At 43.1% G+C, this 19,520-nt stretch overlaps 1 protein-coding gene across 2 annotated transcripts; it reads left to right on the plus strand.

Moving 5' to 3' along the window:
• Window positions 1–1,624: 1,624 nt before the first annotated feature.
• Window positions 1,625–18,326, plus strand: sec63 (SEC63 homolog, protein translocation regulator). Of its 2 annotated transcripts, XM_030770552.1 has the most exons (21): window positions 1,625–1,787; window positions 4,634–4,733; window positions 6,449–6,563; window positions 7,171–7,283; window positions 8,686–8,747; window positions 8,858–8,916; window positions 9,164–9,214; window positions 9,394–9,502; window positions 9,706–9,800; window positions 10,043–10,175; window positions 10,431–10,523; window positions 10,617–10,622; window positions 10,688–10,833; window positions 11,013–11,160; window positions 11,494–11,576; window positions 12,165–12,227; window positions 12,445–12,612; window positions 13,815–13,976; window positions 14,415–14,615; window positions 15,848–15,952; window positions 16,194–18,326. In XM_030770552.1, exons 1-21 carry the CDS (start codon window positions 1,664–1,666, stop codon window positions 16,329–16,331), a joined length of 2,274 nt encoding a protein of 757 aa, XP_030626412.1. In that variant the 5' UTR covers window positions 1,625–1,663; the 3' UTR covers window positions 16,332–18,326. The 2 variants fall into 2 exon arrangements, with proteins under 2 accessions (XP_030626412.1, XP_030626411.1); XM_030770551.1 differs by lacking the exon at window positions 10,617–10,622.
• The last annotated feature ends 1,194 nt before the right edge of the window (window positions 18,327–19,520 follow it).

Consider the following 19,520-nt stretch of genomic DNA (forward strand, 5'->3'; position numbering starts at 1 on the left):
CGCTCAGGGTGGTGCAGATGGCCTTTTGTAGCCTGAAGTCCCGGTTCCAGAGACTGAAGTCGTTGCAGATGAATTCCTTGTCCAGGGTGAGTGTGGTGGTTAAGTCGTGCTGTATCCTGCACAACATGTGTGTGGAAGCCTCCAACACGGTTTTCATCGAGGGCATGGAGGAAGATTCCGTCACCCAGGAGCCTTTCCACTCTTTACCCGAAGGGCATTCCGGAAGCCTGGGAGGGATATCCAAAAGGCAAGATGTCACGGCTTTGCTCGGTCGGAGGACTAAATGTTGAAAAAGGGGAGAGCAGGGGGTAATCGTAATCTCACATTCACATCCTCAGACTTGCATGTTTGCTGGGTGTTGGAGGGGAGCTTGCCTCGTTCGCCTGGTGATGCCGTCATGCAAACGTGATATATCACGATTATTCACATGAGTCAGCAGGGCCTGATAGGTTCGATTATTGGCTTAGGCGAGTTGAACCGCTCACCTCCAGCACAGTTCAAAGGTCTAAAGGCTTTTGCTTTGACCTGGCTCAGGGTCACCTGACTGACGTTCAGATACGGCTCATGCCACTGACCTTAAGAACCAGTCATGCATTTAGAATGGGCAGAACATAGCCAATTGCTTATTTGTACAGTGCAGTGTCTTGTGGGATTTCTTCAAAAAAAGGAGAAACAGTATTAGAAGAAAAGCATGCTGAAAGTTGATTGAAAAGCGGAAAAGCAATTGCTGTCGAAACGTTTTGTTTTGTATCATCAGGAATTCGTTGTGTGCGATGAAAGAATCTGAATGCTTAACTAACGAGTCTCCTTTGGTCATGTCCCTGACACGTCTGCCAATCAGGAGCACATGAAGCTTAAAAAAAACTCTTGCCCATCGGTGTGCAGCATTGCATATCATTCAGCCCCTAAACATAGCCCAGAAAAAAGAAAAAAAGAAAAAAAAATCAGAGACAAAAAAAAAATCATTATGATCAAGTCCCTGGCATGTTTGAGTAGAGTTGAGTCAGAGGACAGGGCCCTCATTGACTCTACAAGTCAAACAGGAGACGTGTAGGGTGGAATTAATAATAATAATAATAATAATAATAATAATAATAACCTGAACTTTTGATTTTGAGGGCTTGTATTGTAGGTCCATGACTGTGAGCAAGATGTGAGCCGCTGAGATGAAAGCAACCACTACAAGCGGCAATAGTGAAGTTCTGTTTTTGTAACATGATAATGATATAGTGTTTTGCAACATTTCCAGTTTGTTGCAAACTAACAGTATATATGTAAGGCTGACAGCTATGTGTGATTGTCTGTGTAATAAAAGTGTAACTCTGTGAAGAGCTATGTGTTTCTTAAAAAATGCAAATAAATGTAAATAATTAGGAAAATGCAAGTTCTGGGACTGGGTGATGATTATGTCTGGACAGCTATGACAGCAAGTCTGAAATATGTTTGACTTACACAACTGCTAGACATAAAGAGTGGAAAGAACATTTATGTTATAAAATTTTGTTTGTTTTTTGGAAGATCCCGTTTAACACATTCTCTGTTAGAACCCCAAGTGAATGGATACGTCACGCTAGTCTGAAGTGCGCATGCGTAGACCACGTACACCGATTAATATTGGAGGCATAGCAGCGGTGAAGAAGGTGCTCTCCAGTGCCGCTGCGAAATGGCTGGACAGCAGTTTCAGTACGACGACAGCGGCAACACATTTTTCTACTTCCTAACGTCCTTTGTTGGACTAATTGTCATCCCAGCCACTTACTACCTCTGGCCCCGGGATCAGAATGCAGGTAAGGCTCCTTAAGGCCGTAAAACACAGCCACGCTACAACAGGCTAGCTGGCTATTAGCAAAGGACGCTAGCAGCTGTCTCATAATGAACCATGGCTGGCTCTGGCTAAGCTGGAGCTAATGTTGTCGGAATCTGCGTGGTTATTTTACGTGTGCTTTTGTGGTTGATTAATGACTGAGATTGCTGAGAATATAAGTGAGCTTCCTATACTAGATCATATACAGCGATGCGGTTTACTAACAAAAAAACACATGAAAATTATAACTCGGGAGCTATCAATTAGTCGACTCGATGGTGAAGTTGCTGTGGTTCATGTTCCCCGCCTCTGTTACGGTACACTTTTTTAGCCGAAGCTGCCAAGTCGTTGGCTTACCGTTAACCTCTTTTGGTTAAAAAAGTTGTTATGGTTTCGGGATGTAATGACGGTTTTTTTTCTGCACGCGTGAATAATGATGGAGCATATATGTTGCATGCTCTAGCATAGCTACTCGACCTAAGTAGTATTTAACGTTGCCAGCAGGAATAATGCTGTTTAGAATAGGATTGCTTGCCATTTTACAAAAAAAAAAAAAAAAAATCCTCAAGAGAACTGAGAAACTCGCTACTACTTCTTGTAGCTTAGCTGTGACAACACAGGACACCTATGAGGCGTTTGCAATACTGTGATGGTTAAGTTAGGGGAATAGCACGAGCTAACGGAAAGGACGTGATAGCATGTTATAACTTACTGCTCCCTATTGTCATCAGAGGAGCGAGGCGTTTTCTGTAAAGAATCGTAAATATTTTGTTGCTGTTGGATTTTATATTGGCGCCGTGATAGGTATATTCCTAATAATCTGGGTTTACGTTTGAAGAAGGTTGTAAGACGTAGCTGTGAGCTTGTGCGTCTTCTGTTTAGCCATGTTAGCTTAGCCAGCTAGCAACCCCAGACTTGTCAACTGATCGAAGAGTCTGACGTGTGCTTTTTTGGCAATTGGGAATTTCTTTTGAGCTGTTCATGTTGAAGCTTTAGATCAGACGGCAGGTTCAGGAGATAAGCAGCCTGCTTGTAAAGATTACCGGAATCTGTAATAAAGATGTATAAAACTTGTTTTGTTCGTTAAGAGTGGATGTGAGCTGTTGTTCGTCAGGCCTGTGCGATTTTAAGAGATTGTTTGCTTGTTTGCCCCAGGTGTAACGGAATTTTTTCCCCTCTTAATAGGAGGGAGAGAAATGGTGCCTACAGAGAATCTTCTGTTTGTTGCAAATACTGCACTGTTTAGACTATTACTTCGTGCTGTTGACTGTTGTAAATAGTTTTATGTTATTATACGTACCAAGGAATTTATTCTCCCCCTGAAAAGATTCTCTTGCTGTCAGTGACTTTGGTGAAGTGATTGGTTCCTCCTGTTTAAACGATTGCTTCCATACGGAGACAAGAGCATGCAAAGCCGAAGCAATGTGTTTATTTGGTAGAGCAGGTCTCATGGATAAAGTTATTTGTATTGTACTAGCATACATGAAGTGTGATCTAAACGGGTTAATTGGACTACGTGTGTACATTTCACATTTATTACAGATTTGATTCTCAGATTTAGTTCTGGCCTATGGAGTATGCTTTAACCTGCAGCCCATAGAAGTGTAAATGGATAACAGCCATTGTGACTGTGAAACAGCAGAGCTGGTTGGCTGTGTTAAAGTATGTGCAGGGTTTATGTTAGTCCAGTGTGAGTAAATACACAAAATACAAACAAACAAACAAACAGGAGACTAAATAATCAAATGTTTTTCACACCAGTGAGTGTTCTGTTTTTTTTTTTTTTTTTAAACGTTCAGTCCTCACATACAGTTATTACAGTCCTCATGCATTCAGAACACTACATAACATAGCAGTGTCTGTGTTACTAATCAACATTACACATCTGTTTGTTAGAAGTGTGCTGTAATATCCTGCACCCAGACAATAGGCCTAAAACCAGCTAAAATAGCACACAGTCATGTGATATTGCATTAGACTGGTGAATGAGGCAGTCCAATAACTGCAAGGTCATTGGTTGGAACCCTGCATGTGACATTTTACTGCTGATGTACTCCTGATCAAGGCTCTTTAAACCCAGAGTTTCTCCAGAGGTGTATGATCTCTGACACTGAGGGGGGGGGGGGGGGGGGGGGAGGAATCATAATCGGCGTGAGTTCAACTACATATGTAAGTGTAATATCTGTGTAATGTCTATAGTACATGCTTAGAACCCATGTGGCAATATTCACATTACTAGGTCCAAAAATACTGTATTCAAAAAAATAGTACCAAACTCCGGTAAAAAAAAAAAAAAAGCCACTGGAAGGCACATGTAAATAGACACCATGGCAACCGATATTATTTTAATGCTTGTTAGATATCTTGGGTGATTTTCTGTTTTATTTATTTATTTATTTTTGTCCTGTGCCATTTTCAGCAGGATATTTTTAAGCACATCAAAAGGATGCAAACACAAGGCAGATTTGAAAGAGTTCAACATGTTTAGCAACGCTTAAGGTTTTTTTTTTTTTTTTTGACTGGGCTCATCATTATCCAGTTAAAGGAGACAGTTGGTGGTTCTTTGTGTTTATGTTTGGTTCCATTTGGAATGGGTTAGTATAAACTGCTTTTTGTGTCTTCCTCTCTCTCTCTCTGGGAGAGAGACAGAGAGAACCTGGCTGTGTGTCTGTTGTGCGAGTATGAATTTAAATGTGATGCGAGAGGAAAAAACGCCTGTGCTTGACTGCGCTGTACCCCGTATTCATGGTAATCAGGTTAACAGGGCAGCTACGCCTGTGTTTGTTTGACTGCGTTGTAACCCCGTGTTCATGGTACTCTGGTTAACAGAGCAGTTACGGCTGAAGAACCTGAGGAGGGTCCACGGACGATGCCTTTGGTACCGCTTGCGCTTGATGAAGTCACAGCAGAGCATCGTCCCCACGTTAAAGTAAGTCACCGCGTCTCTCTGCCTTTGTCTTCTCATAGGTGGAGAACAAAAAACACACTGTGGAGGCAAAGGCTGTCTGTGATTGTGTGACCACATCATAGGAACAGTTGTTTTTACTTTTTTATTCTATCCCTCTCTCTCTCTCTCTCTCTCTCTCTATCCCTCTCTGTCTCTCTCTCTCTCTCTCTCTCTATCCCTCTTTCTCTATCCCTCTCTCTCTCTCTCTCTCTCTCTCTCTCTATCCCTCTCTGTCTCTCTCTCTCTATCCCTCTCTCTTTCTCTCTGTCTCTCTCTCTCTCTCTCTCTCTCTCTCTCTCTAACACACACTCACACACACACTCATTTCCTCTCCTGTTTCCCTCACATTCGGGAACACATTCAGTCAACACGCTTACCTGTGATGACACTTTCTGTCTGAACCTCGCTGGTAACCATGGTGACAGATGCTGCAGAGCGGGGAGGGCTTTACCGCCTGACTCTGACTGATACCCTTGCAGTCCAATCACGATCCTCCGTTTGTTTGCGTCGGTGCTGCCGTCTCATTTGTCGGCACGGGCAGCGATGTCTGGCATTCGTATAGGTCTGGCATTAAATCCAGTCTGTTCAATCCAGTCTGGCTTAATACCTCCTAAGCAATGGCCTGCTTTTGTACATGAAGGCTAAATTTTTCAGGACTGAGCATAGGTAGAGAAACAGACGGAGGAGTCAGAGTTAGTGTGAGACACAGGGAGACAGCTTTTAAGGATAGTACATCGACAGTGCTTGCTTTTATGCTTAAAACATGCTCTTTTAGAACTCTGTGTGTTTGTGTGTGTGTGAGAGAGAGAGAGAGAGAGAGAGACTGAGAGTGTGTGTTTGTTTGTGTTAGAGGGAGAGAGATTTTGAGTGTATCAGGCTTTGAGCTATGTTGAAGTTTAGCCAGTGTTTGGCAGCGATGAAGGTCACGTTGTAGTCCTATTGACCTGTTACCTCCTCTTCATCGACCGGGCTTGTAAAAGTTTTTCAAGTGTGTTTTGTTGAGTGCTTTTAAAAGACATTTTATAGTCAAGTACCAAGTAATTTTTTTTTTTGTTGTTTTTGTTGTCGTTTTACAAAAGAGAGCAGGTCCCTTTTAGCCATCAAATGATTATTTTGGAGTTCTTGCAGTTGTCGGACAGATGGAGCTGCCTTATGATGAGTTCAGACAGAACGCTAAACGACATATCAAATGCATTCATTTGTACCAAATACTCAGACTGTCTCTCAGCAGGATTGATTTGAACTCTGACAATTCCTGATTGGTTAACCTCTGGAGCTGGATGACTCATATTCACCTGCATTCACTCTGCATGCTCTTCATTGACTGCTGCTTGAGCACTGAGTGAAATTGAATGAGGATTTTTTTTTTTGTAATGGTTTCTTTCAGCCTTGAAATTGAAAGTCTCTAATTCTCTCTTGCTGTTCATAAAGTGTGTGTGTGTGCGCGGAGAAAACATACTGTGTTTTCGCTGTCTCTGTCCCTGTCTTGTGGTAAGAGAATGAAGTCATTTCCTTAGCAGTGATGTTCCTAAGACAGTGAATGATTGTGGAAAGATGTTACAGAATCTTTATTAAGACTGCCTGATGTTTGAGTCTCTGTGGCAGATAATGGTCTATGTGATTTCAGTGAAGCGGAAAAAAACTCTCATTAATAATATCGTGTGTGTGTTTGTGTCTCCTGTCTTGTGACTCATCAGAAAGGGAGTGTTGCTATGTGGCTGGGCGCTGTTTCTCTTCCTGGCCTATAAGGTGTCCAAATTGGACAGAGAGTACCAGGAGTATAACCCCTATGAAGTCCTTGGCCTCGACCCGGTAAGACTCAACACACACGGTGTCTTGTTTTTGTTGGGTTTTTTTTGTGTGTTTGCTTGCTTGTTTTTGTTTTGTTTTTTTTTATTGCCAAAACGTCTTGGACATTTGGAACATGTTTAAGGTTATGATGTTAAGCTGCTGCTCTTTGTGTATAGTCAAGAACAGTTTCTCTGATATTTTGCTGCTGTGACTTTGAAAACATTGTGCAGATGGGATTTGCGAACTTCTTTTTTTTTTTTTTTTTTTTTTTTACATATTAGAGAGCTTGAGAACACCACAACTTAACTATGTCAGAAATGGATGCCAAAATTGCAATAACATAATAATAATAATAATAATAATAATAATAATAATAATGCTAATGCTTTGAGAGTCAAATAACTGAAGGGCCCATCTTAGGCCAACATGCCTGCATGTTTTATGATGATTTATAAATCATTGTGGTTTTACAGCTGTTTTAAAGCTGTTTATTCCAAACTGCATGTATGGTTTGAATGCTGTAGCTCAGACATCACGTTATTGTGTAGGTCAAATCCAGTGCTAATGGGGCATTTCTCTCTAATCTGCGTGTGTGTGTGTGTGTGTGCGTGTGTGTGTGTGTGTCCAGAGTGCGTCTATGGCTGAGATTAAGAAGCAGTACAGGGTGCTGTCACTCAAATTCCATCCTGATAAAGGAGGAGACGAGAGCACGTTCATGAGAATAGCCACAGCATACTCCGCGTAAGTGCCCAACACCAACCCCAGTGTCATTTAGACTCCTCTCCTGTGATTGGTTATTGTAGGTGTTTCACATTAACCAATGAGAAAACATTTCTCACTACCATTTGGGGGGGGATTCACTCTTGTGTCAACTCAGGGAACGCTGTAATGTTTGTGTGCTTGTTTTTTTTTTTTGGAGTGTTTGCATTTCTTTATTTTGCATTTCTAAAAGTGTTTTTTTTTTTTTTTTTTTGTCAAACAACAGCGGTGGTGATAATGTCGTCACGTGTAATTCTGGAGAGTTCTCTTTTTGCCACTCTGATATCAGGGAACACAACATGGGGGCGGGGCATTTGTCCCAACCATTTGGCTGTTTGAAATTAGCCATTGCATTTAAGGGTTATTTTAGTAAGTGTCCCCTCTAAGTGCTTTATCTCTATGTTTGTCATTTGTTTTTTGTTTTCGTTTTTTTTTTGAAACGCTTATAATGTTGGCCCAGACTGCTCTCTACAAAGTGGGGTTTCTCATTTAGAAAGATAAATGAAGCCCAAAGTCAAGGAGACTGTCCAATAGGAACGCTCCCCCGGTGTTCTATTGGACAGTCTCGACTCCTGGCTCAATTTGTATTGCTAAATGAGAAATCCCAATATGTGAAGAGCATTCTGGGCACTGTTATAAGCGTTCCAAAAAAAAACCCAACAACCACCCAGATGACAAACATAGAGATAAAGCAGCTAGAGGGAACACTTATTAAGCCAGACCTCTAGTTATCCAGCTAATGGAGGAATCCTGTTTTGTTGCATACACACACACAAGCAGTGCAACACAACACAATCCCTCTTAAGTGCTCGATTACCGTTCTTTTACCCTTGCGCGGTGTTTCCAACGTAACAAACAGGAAACGATATATTGCTACACAAGAATTTCATTGCCTTGACATTGTGCTGCCTCAGAGGTACTGATAAATATTGCTTATCTCCAGACATGGTTCAAATAAGCATTTGAATGACTGGGCCCTGTTCCAGTTCTCTGTTATGGCTCCTTCACTTCATGTTCTTTCCTGCTGAAATGACTACAGTTACTTCTCCTACAGTTACTGAGGTGCAGCTACTAAAATTAAGATTTTTGGCAAATGACAAGACAGAGTGCGCTGAAGCAGCGGCAGACAAACAGCGCAAACGCGATAAAATTTAGTACGTTTTCATCAAACCTGCCATTTTCATCAAACCTCCTGTAAGTTTAAAGACACGAGGAGACTAGAAAAGGATGCGCTGGAGAGATCTGACACAGGGCCCCAGTGATTTGTAATATTTCAGATACTCATTGGACCTAGGTCTGTCGCATGTCTAGTACACAGAAGTGGTTTCTCTCAACATTTCTTTTTACTGGGTCCTCATCGTGTTTTGTCCCGCCCCTTTCACAGTTTGACCAATGAGGAGTCGCGAAATAATTGGATAAAGCACGGCAACCCAGATGGTCCAAGAGGTGAACCACGTTTTGCATTAAACCCTTATCTTTCCTTTTTCTCTTCTCTTTCCCTGTCTTCCGTTAGTCATGTACTAATGCCTTTTTTTCCACTTTTCTTTGATCTCCAGCGACAAGTTTTGGCATCGCGCTCCCTGCGTGGATTGTTGACCAGAAGAACTCCATGCTGGTACGGTGCAACTGATGTCATGTCTCAGTCGTAGTCATGGAGATGACCACCTGACCTGGTCCTTTGTCCAATCATATGAATATAATCCCACAGTGTCCTTTGTACAATCGTGTGCATGTAATCCTTCGAGATTGTCTACAAGCAGTGGAAATCCTTTTTTTTTTTTTTAAACCAAGAAGTGAAATTGACTTGTAATCTTTACCATACTCTCTCTCTTGTTGTTTTTTTTTTTTTCCTTTTCCTGCAGGTGCTGCTGGTGTATGGTTTGGCTTTCATGGTCATTCTTCCTGTGGTTGTGGTAAGAGTTCATCTGAGTTACGACCAATGCCTCAAACGTGACTCTCTCTTTTCATTGAGGTTTTCTGTCAGCAGACACAGTCAAAGGGGGGCGGGGGGGGGTCACCAGACTTAAAACCAGATTGGTAGGCAGGATGTTTGGTGCCGTATCTTTAAAGTCTCTTGTGTTTGTGTGTTCAGGGAACATGGTGGTATCGCTCCATTCGTTACAGTGGTGATCAGATTCTCATCAACACAACTCAACTCTACATGCACTTTATGTATAAAACGCCCAACATGAACATGAAACGTGAGTATATATACACACACACACACACACACACACAGAAGTGTCTTGGTGTAGGTTTTTGGCTCATGCCATTGTCGGATGTGTGTATGTGTGTGCATGTATTATTATTATTATTATTATTATTGTTATTATTTCCATGCTGAGCAATGCTGTCCTGCTGGTTTATGAGTTATTTTTGACTTGTGGCGTTCTCATGTTTTCAGGGTTAATTATGGTTTTAACAGCAGCGTTTGAGTTTGACCCACGCAGCAACAAAGAAGCCATAATAAGACCGACAGACAACATAGAAGTCCCTCAGGTAAGAGACTGTGTGTGTGTGTGCGTGCGTGTGTGTGAAAAGCTGTGCTTTCATAAACACATTGTGTCGTGACTTAAAAAATAGTATTGTGAATGTGTCAAAGCTTTGTACCAGACCAGCGTCAAATTCAGAGCCTGTCTCTGTGTGCTGTCAGTGCGTGTCCTTGCCTGTCACTGGTATCTGTAAAGAGCGTTTGTTTTCGTCTTGACCTCTGACCTCTTGACCCCTCTTCACCCTCGCAGCTAATCCGAGAGCTGGGCAACATCAACGTGAAGAAGAAGGAACCGCCGTTCTGTTACCCGTACAGTCTAAAGGCCCGGGTTCTGGTCCTCACACACCTGGCCCGAATGGAAGTCTCAGAGAACATAGAGGAGGGTGAGCACACACACACACGTCGATTTACAGCATGTTTACTGTTCCTGAACTGTCACAGTATGTTCGTTGCTGACTCTGACACTTGCGTCATATTGCATGAACATAACTTCACTTTTCCCCTTATTCTCTTATTTGTTTTCCTAGTTTCCTAATGAGTCTTTTGACTGGTTGTTCTCCCTGTGCTGTAGACCAAAGATTTAACTAATTCTTCTCTCTCTCTCTCTCTCTCTCTCTCTCTCTCTCTCTGTGATGTAGACCAGAGGTTCGTGGTGAGGAAGTGCCCCGCCCTGCTTCAGGAGATGATCAACGTGGGCTGCCAGCTTACCATGATGGCTAACAGCAGAGGAGGTAACCCACTCCTGATAGGTCCAGGTGTTTCTTATGCACCAATCACGTAGAAGCTCTTTTGTATATGCAAATCAAGGGGAACATGTGGAGAAGAGAGCGGTAAGCGCGGACCCTACGGCAGGCCTGTTCATGCTGTTTTTGTGTGGGCGCCTGTTCCTCTGTAGGGATCCACGCTCCCAGGCTGGTGTCCATAGAGAACTGTATGAAGTTGACTCAGATGGTAGTCCAAGGTCTGCAGGAGTCCAAGTCTCCTCTGCTCCAGCTACCTCACTTTGAGGAGGAGCACCTCCGATTCTGCATTTCCAAGAAGGTATGGATAAAGAGAGAGAGAGACAAGGGAGAAAAAAAAAAAAGAAAAAGTAGGAGACGTTTGTGACGTGTGTGTGCTTTTGTTCTTACTCAGTGCTTCTCTCTCTCTCTCTCTCTCTCTCTCTCTCTCTCTCTCTCTCTCTCTGTCTCTCTCTCTCTCTCTCTCTCTCTCTCTGTCAGTATAAGGTGCGCAGCCTGCAGGACCTGGTGAGTCTGAAGGACTCGGAGCGGAGGAATATGCTGCGTTTCCTGGGAGAGGAGAAGTACGACGAAGTCATGGCCGTGCTCGGAAGTTTCCCCAGTGTTACCATGGACATCAAACTACAAGGTTCGATGACTGTGATGAACTCCATGCTGTGTGTACGCGCATTTTGTGTGTGTGTGCGTACTTGATGCAAGAATACAATTACAAACGAAATACAAACGTTTTCCATTGTGCTGGGCAATAATTACCCCTCCCCACACACACCACACACACACACACACAGACACAACACACACGTGCGCGCACACACACACACACACAGACACAACACAATCCAGTCTTAACCTTAAAAACAGCTGTTCGATGCAATTCATACAGATATTCCCACACAACCCAAACGTGTTCACGTTGTTTACATGAAGATGTGTGTTTATGTATGTGTGTTTGCCCATGCAGTGCTGGATGATGAGGACAGCAACAACATCACAGCAGGGTCTATTGTCACGGTTACGGTTACCTTGACGAGGAGGAGAATGGCCGTAAGTGATCCACATGTTGCCATACTTTAATCAGTAGAGGGATCGGGGGAACCATATGGTATGGGAACCATACCAGCGAGATATATATATATATATATATATATATATCTCTCCAGTGATAGGTCTGTCAAGGTGTTTTTAAAGTTGTTTTGGCCAACCTTCCATCGTAATGATGGCCCTCACTCACGACCCTGTTCCAGCCTTAACCAAAGATTCGCAACCATGTTCCAGCCTGAACCAAAGCCTCATGCTTTTGGCTTCTAGGAGATTTTAATTATGGGAATTAGCTATGATGCATTTGATCTGGAACAAAATCTCGCTGGACCTGTAGGTGAAGAGTAAGACTCACCACACCTTTTAGAAGTTCAGTTCTCTTTGCATGCAGTTACAGAGTCAGCCACAAGAGGGCTATCTGTTATCTTTCCTGAACAGTACACAAATTGTGCTGCAAATCAAGAGTCATAGGTTTTGTTTGCTGAAAAGGAAACTGTATGTCCTGAGAGATATGTTTGTAAATGTATGTAGTGTTTGTTTCTTGTGTTAATCTGTTAAATTGTATTTTCTTTTTTTTTCTTTTTTTTATGGCAGGATGTGTTTGAGAAGGAGCCGGACTCCCAAGATGCAGCGGATGAGGCCAACGCGGAGGAAACGGTGTGTTAGCAAGTTCCTCTGTTATTCTGTAGAAAAAAACTCAGGTTTAGCAGAAATTAGGAAGTTAAGAGTCTTTATCAGCAGTAGTCATTACTTATCTTACAGTGTAGCACATACTGTTTCAGCTGTCATGGTTGTGTATGATTTTGGAGATTGTCGGGTCTTTTTGTAAGTCTGTGTATGGTTTTATTTAATTGTTTATTTTTGCTCTCTACAGCAAGGTGACACTGCCAAGAACAAAACCAAAGTTTGGCAGAACAAAACAAAAGGAGCGAAAAAATCCCAAAAGTCCAAAAAGAAGAAACTGACCAAGAAGAAGCCATCCGTCCAGCAGCAGGCCAAGAGTGAAAAGCCCAAACAAGCCAATGGGAACGTGGCAGGAAACGTAAGCAGCCAATCAGAGTCGAGGGCCCCCCGCAAGCACTTTCGTCGCTCGGTTGTACAGTTAGGCGGGCGCTTCATAACGTACGCGGGATGTGAGGCATATTGGATAGTTTTGTTTTGTTCTTTTTTCAGGGAATTCATTGTGTTTGCTTCATTATCTCATCGTGACGTGGTCTCAAACAAAGGCTTCATGGTCCATTTATTTGAGTACAACAGCAGAATCAGAACCATCATCTTGGCTCTAAAAAGTCATTTGTGGGTGGAAAAGCGATCCTCATTTTTAAAAAGCTGTTGGCTGGATTTCTACGGAGTCCTCCTCTACTGTTTACAGTTTTGTTTGTTTAGCTGATGATCCCAGCCAGAGAGAGTTACAGTTATTTTTGAAGTATGTCAGTAACCTTGGCAGTGAGTTGTCATGCCTGAGGGCCCCAACCCCCCCCCCAAGTTTTTAGGTCATATCCCTTCACCAATACACTACACACTTCAATCTCCTCACTCTACTCCTCCCTTTAACCCTTTACTGACCCACCCGGACTGTTCCTCACTTCCACCTTTACTGACCCACCCAGACTGTTCCTCCCTTTACCCTTTACTGACCCACCCGGACTGTTCCTCACTTCCACCTTTACTGATCCCCCCGGACTGTTCCTCACTTCCACCTTTACTGACCCCCCCGGACTGTTCCTCACTTCCACCTTTACTGACCCCCCCCCGGACTGTTCCTCACTTCCACCTTTACTGATCCCCCCCCGGACTGTTCCTCACTTCCACCTTTACTGATCCCCCCCCGGACTGTTCCTCACTTCCACCTTTACTGACCCACCCGGACTGTTTCTCACTTCCACCTTTACTGACCCCCCCGGACTGTTTCTCACTTCCACCTTTACTGACCCACCCGGACTGTTCCTCACTTCCACCTTTACTGACCCACCCGGACTGTTCCTCACTTCCACTTTTACTGACCCACCCGGACTGTTCCTCACTTCCACCTTTACTGACCCACCCGGACTGTTCCTCACTTCCACCTTTACTGACCCACCCGGACTGTTCCTCACTTCCACCTTTACTGACCCCCCCGGACTGTTTCTCACTTCCACCTTTACTGACCCCCCCCCCAGACTGTTCCTCACTTCCACCTTTACTGATCCCCCCCTCACTTCCACCTCATCTAAAACATGCCTGCCTGTGTGTTTTTTCCCGTAGGAAGTGGCTGCAGTGGCGAAGGAGGAAGAGGAAGATGTGTCAGACAAAGGCAGCGAATCAGACGAGGCCGAGGGGAACAAGGACACAGCCAGCGAAAGAGACGACGAGAGCGAGAAACAGAGCGACACAGAGATGGACGAGGTGGCCGGAGATGACGAAGAGGTGTGTGTGTGTGTGTGTGTGTGTGTGTGTGTGTGTGTGTGTGTCTGATGCACGTTCCGTGAATGACTGGGCTATTCCAGTGTATCGTATTCCAAAACGGTTTCTGCTGACTCAGTAAATGCAGATAGGGAAGTGCACATATGTTTTTACTCACGAATCTGTTTATTAATAATGGTGTGTGTGTGTGTGTGTCTGAGAGAGAGTGAGTTATGTGTGCATTCATGCTTAAGTATGAATATTAAGTGTTTGTTCCCAGAGCGTATGTAAAAAACATAAATAAATAAATAGATAGATAGATAGATAGATAGATATGTGTGCTTGTTTTTACCTTTTGCACGTGTATGCGTGTATGACTGATGAGTCTTTAACGCATGTGTTTGTGTGTTCTCTTTCCTCTCCTTCTTTCTCTCCTTTCTCTTTGTCTCTGGCATTCTCCAGGAGTGGGAGGCCCTTCAGCAGAGTATCCAGCGACGGGAACGCGCCCTCCTGGAGACCAAGTCGAAGATCACGCACCCGGTCTACAGTCTGTTCTTCCCCGAGGAGAAGCAGGAATGGTGGTGGCTATACATCGCAGACCGCAGGGAGCAAACCCTGGTCTCCATGCCCTACCACGTCTGCACGCTCAAAGACACAGAGGAGGTGAGACACGCAGACGGTGAAAGAGAGAGAGACGGCGAAGGCGTAGAATTTGTACTGTGTGTTTTTTTTTGGGTTTTTTTTCCCACTGGTATGGAGTTTATCTGAGGACTCAGAGAGGTTGTGGCTGAAGGAGAGAGAGAGTTTGAGAGGAGGACAAGCGGAGGGCGGCAAGAACTGTGTTGAGTTTTATTTTCGCTTTCTTTCTTTGTTTCTTTTTTTTTTTTTTTTTTTAACGAATGCTTTGATTTGTTTGAGTTTTGATGGACATGACGTGAGCAGCGGTTTCTGGCTGTGAATACATTTGTTTTGTGAATTTGATTGACTTTTTTTTTATTTATTTATTTTTTTATTTGCACATGCAGTTGCGGGTAATGGTCAAGCGAGGAGCGGTGTGTGTGTGTGTGTGTGTGTGTGTGTGTGTGTTCGTTCTTCATTTTCATTCATTATTTAGTGAGGTGGAGAAGTGCAGATGTGGGAATCAGTGTTGTTCTTTCTCTATTTTTAGACGTTTTGTTAATTATTGCCAAGCACGGGAACGTGAGTGAAATTAATGACAAATGTCAGATGTGTGTGTATGTGGATGAGCGTGAGAGGGTGTGTCTTCATTGATAGTGTGTGTGTGTGTGTGTGTGTTGTCTGGCAGGCTGAATGATGCTAGCTGCACAGTCTCCTCCACAGCAGCATTCTCCACGGCCTGTTGCCAGGCAACCTCCATGCCGCAGTGTCTGTCTGTTTAAAGGGCCAGCGCTCTCAGATTGGCCGCTGTAGCTCTGAATATGAATCGACCTCCTTTTGTATGGGTGGCTGAATGGGGAAAGGGTTTTAAAGTTGTCTGCTTTCCTGCGGAATATGTCCAGATTCCCAGACTGTTCCCGACAGCACTAGTCTAGTGTTCCACCACCTTCCTGTCCTGTCTTATGTCAACACACACTCGTTCAGAGTCTCATCTCTTTCGTTTTGGTCTGATTTTTGACGTGCATTAACACGAATGAAACGTGATGTGAAATCAAGAGTTTTCTAGTTGTGTGTTTTTAAATGTTGATTCAGCTTTGTGCTGTCGCGGACTGGTCTGGAAATTTGGGAATTCTGGGTTTGGGAATGTGTTGAGGAGTTGAGGTTTTAGATTAGCTGGTTTTAGATCAGAACTTGTCCTTCTTGTTGTTGTTGTTGTTGTTGTTGTTATTTAATGTTGAAATACTGTAATAATTTCCTCTCTCGTTTGTTTTCCTCAGGTTGAGCTGAAATTCCCCGCTCCATCCAAAACAGGAAACTACCAGTATAATGTCATCCTTCGCTCAGATTCCTATTTGGGATTAGATCAGATTAAACCACTCAAGGTCAGTTTTTTCCCCCCACCCTTTGTATGTTCTGCATTCCATGTATCTGTGCCTGTGTGTGTGTGTGTGTCTCTGTGTGTGTCTCTGTGTGTGTCTCTGTGTGTGTCTCTGTGTGTGTCTCTGTGTGTGTGTGTTGGCAGCTAGTGGGTTGAGCGGTTGCGGAAGTTGCGGAATTTTTTTTTTTTTTTTCTTTTATTGAAGAGTCTTGATTTATCGTCCCCTTTGTGTCTTGTCTCCTCAGTTGGAGGTGCACGAAGCGAAGGCTATGGTGGATAACCACCCGCAGTGGGATATACCTGAGACTGAGGAAGAGGAGGAGGACCAGGAGGACAGCGACGGAATCGAGGAGTCAGAGGAAGATGATGAAGATAACGATTAGACAGTCGGACTCGTCTGCTCAACGCCCGCTGTCTGGAGTACAGGCCATAAAGGACTCCGACTCAGCACACACACACACACACACACAGCAGCAGCAACAACAACAACAAGACTCACATACACTTGAACCATCAACTCCCTCTTCCCCTGTCCACAGCATAACTACAATCACCAACACATGGTGTACTAAATAAACAATACTTTACGCTTCCTGTATTCCAGCAGACACAACCATTTACACACACTCACACACACACACACACACACAAACACGCACTTGTCGTGGACTCCAGTGCCAGCGTTTTCCCATGATGCAGTTGGCCCGTGTCAAGTTGCTGGGTTGTTCCCAGATTCCTGCTCCTGTTTTCGGAGTATGTGACCAACCTCCATGGAAAAAATAAAAAATGAAAAAAAATAATAATAGAAACAAAAAATAAAAAAAAAAACAGACTGAACCCCAAACAAGAAAACAGAACTCACGACTTATCATTTGTTAACGCTATGAATATTCATATTCTAGATTTTTCGTTATCACCCAGGTGGCATTGCGTTGACCCTGCCCCATGGTTTGTGCAGTGTAAACAGTGGTGACTCTGGACTGTGACAAGGTTATGTCAGTGTGTTTTATTAAGATGAAAGGTAGAGGTGTTGGGGCTGTTTTGTTTTCTTTTGAGGGTGTTTTTTTTTTTTGCTTTTCTTAGATGCAAAAGCATCTCGGAATTTACTCCTCCTTGGAATAATGATGAGTATCCATTTACCACCGACAGCGCCGTTCTGGAGAGAAACTTCCCTTTCTTTTGGATTATGTATCGCTGCACACAGTTCACGGCCAGACCTACAGTTTATTCCAGCCCTTATCTTCAGTCTCACCTCGCACGTAATCTTAGTCCTAATCTCGGCCCTAATCCTAATCCAGTCCGCAGCCAGGCAGAAGCTCCGTTAAAGATCTGTTTATATACACTCTGCTCCTTGTTCTGTTGCGCCGGAGGAAGATCCCTTGAGAATCGAGGTCTTTGAACGCTCAGAATTTGGAATCTGTTTGTCGTTGGTTTATCTCTCAGGCGGTAAAACGGTTTGTGACTGTCCGCAGTAGTACTGGGGGGAAAAGCTGTGCCGAGTGATTTGTTATCTCTGCGTCAGGCTGAGGTTACAGTCAGACTAGTTTAGGAGTGAACATTATGGTTTGTGAGATGCTGAGTAATTAATCGGTGTATATGTTGTGTAATCTCCACTTTGCTGTGGCAGAAGACGACTAAGGTTAACCCGATCAATAAATCAATGGCTTTTAGATCCACAGGAGATGAACCAGCTGCTCACTTCAGATGCAACATCCTCAGTGTGTCCACATGTCATTTGTACGGCTCTGATTGGATATATCAGAATCGTACGGATACGGTCTTTCTATGTGGCGTTTTTTGTTTTCTTTGTTTTGTTTTGTTGACATTCCACTTCTCCATTTGGAACGCCTTATGTTCATTTACATGTTGGACTGTTTTGCCCGTTAAGGAGTCATGCTGACATGAGTTTATAGGATTTTGTTTTGTTTTAGCTGTTTGGGTTTTTTTTTTTTTGTTTTTTTTTTTAGGATTATCATTGTGGAATTTCTCTTTTGTTTTTTTTGTTGTTCGTAAAACAAACTACATTTAAAAGTCCTTCTGCCTTTGTTTTAAACTAATTCTGATAAAAAGGCTGCTCTGTCGTTCTCTACTTAGGGTTTTTAATCACACTGGCTGGTGTAACAGACACCACAACCAAGAAGAGTTCATTTGCATTTTTATATGTCCATTTTTTTTCCCTGTTCCCTCACATAGATGAAGGCTGAGGAGAACGGATTTTCAAGGGAGATTCTAAGTGTGTGTGTGAAGGGGGGGGGGGGGGGGGTGTCGATTCTGTCCCTCCCCCTTTGCAAAGGTAGGGCAAAGATTGGAGTAAGAGGGAGATTGCCCACTGTTTGCTAATCTTTCATCTGTTCTATCAGTTTGTTGGAAGGACGGGGGGGGGGGGGGGGGGGGGCGCATGGGCAGGGCAGGGCTGAGCATGGAGGGGTAGATCAGATCCCCTCAGGAGAGGTGGTCAGGTATACCCTAATCCACTGATGTGAGTCAGGTATCCCCTAAGCCACTGATGTGAGTCAGGTATCCCCTAAGCCACTGATGTGAGTCAGGTATCCCCTAAGCCACTGATGTGACTTCATGTACAGAACAGAGGGAAAGGTTTGACAAACAGATCTGGAAAGCATCAGATTTCAAGAGGAAGGAAACAAAAAAAATGTAGAGATGTTTTCAAAACTAATCTCTCTGTCATATAAAGAATTGAATTCCTTGTTTTGTTTTTCTCTCTGTCTTTCTTTCTTTCTTTTTGTAAATCCATTTTGAAATGATTGCGGAAAAACTATACAAATATTCAGGATTCCCTTGGTGAATTCTGCTGACTTGTGTATGTATTTTATAGTCCTATTTGGAAAAATAACAAACTTTAACTTTTCATAGACAATTTCAAGACTAGATTTTCTTTCTTTTTTTTTCTTTTTTCTTCCTTTTTTTTTTTTTTTAATTAGCATAATTCTGTCCCTGGACAGAAAGGGATCTGTTCTGGCCGCACGTTAATCCAGCTCACAGGCATACACACTCACACTCACACACACACACACACACACAGTCACATTTAATCTGTCAAAGAATTTTCTAGCAGGATGGACATTCTAGTGTTAGAGATCTGCAATAAGAATGTAGCATCAGTTATCGTTTTCTGTATGAAAGCTGTGACTTAAATACTCTCATTCAGAAAAAACAAACAAACAAACAAACACAAGCCTTTTTAACAATTCCTACTGGCCGGCCGGAGAGAGACGATGTGAATAACCCAAGTAATACAGTATCTGCCACTTTTGTTTACAAGAGAACTGTCATTGTACATGGAGTATAAATATATAAAAATATATATTATTTGTATTTAAATCATTTCAAATAAAAGAACTTTTAAAATGAGATGGTTTTGTTGGCTTCTTTTTTTGGGGGGTTTGGACACAAGACTCATTTTCACAACAGTCTGAACTTATTTAAAGGCCTCTTCCTCTCTCTCTCTCTCTTACACACACATACACACACAGCATAAAGCATAAGAATACACGTGTGTTCATTTGCAGTGTGTGGTCTCTTTTTTTTGGCAATGGGAGAGCCCTGCTGTAGCT

This window comes from Chanos chanos, chromosome 4 (genome assembly GCF_902362185.1).
Source record: "Chanos chanos chromosome 4, fChaCha1.1, whole genome shotgun sequence".
Classification (NCBI taxonomy): Eukaryota; Metazoa; Chordata; class Actinopteri; order Gonorynchiformes; family Chanidae; genus Chanos; species Chanos chanos.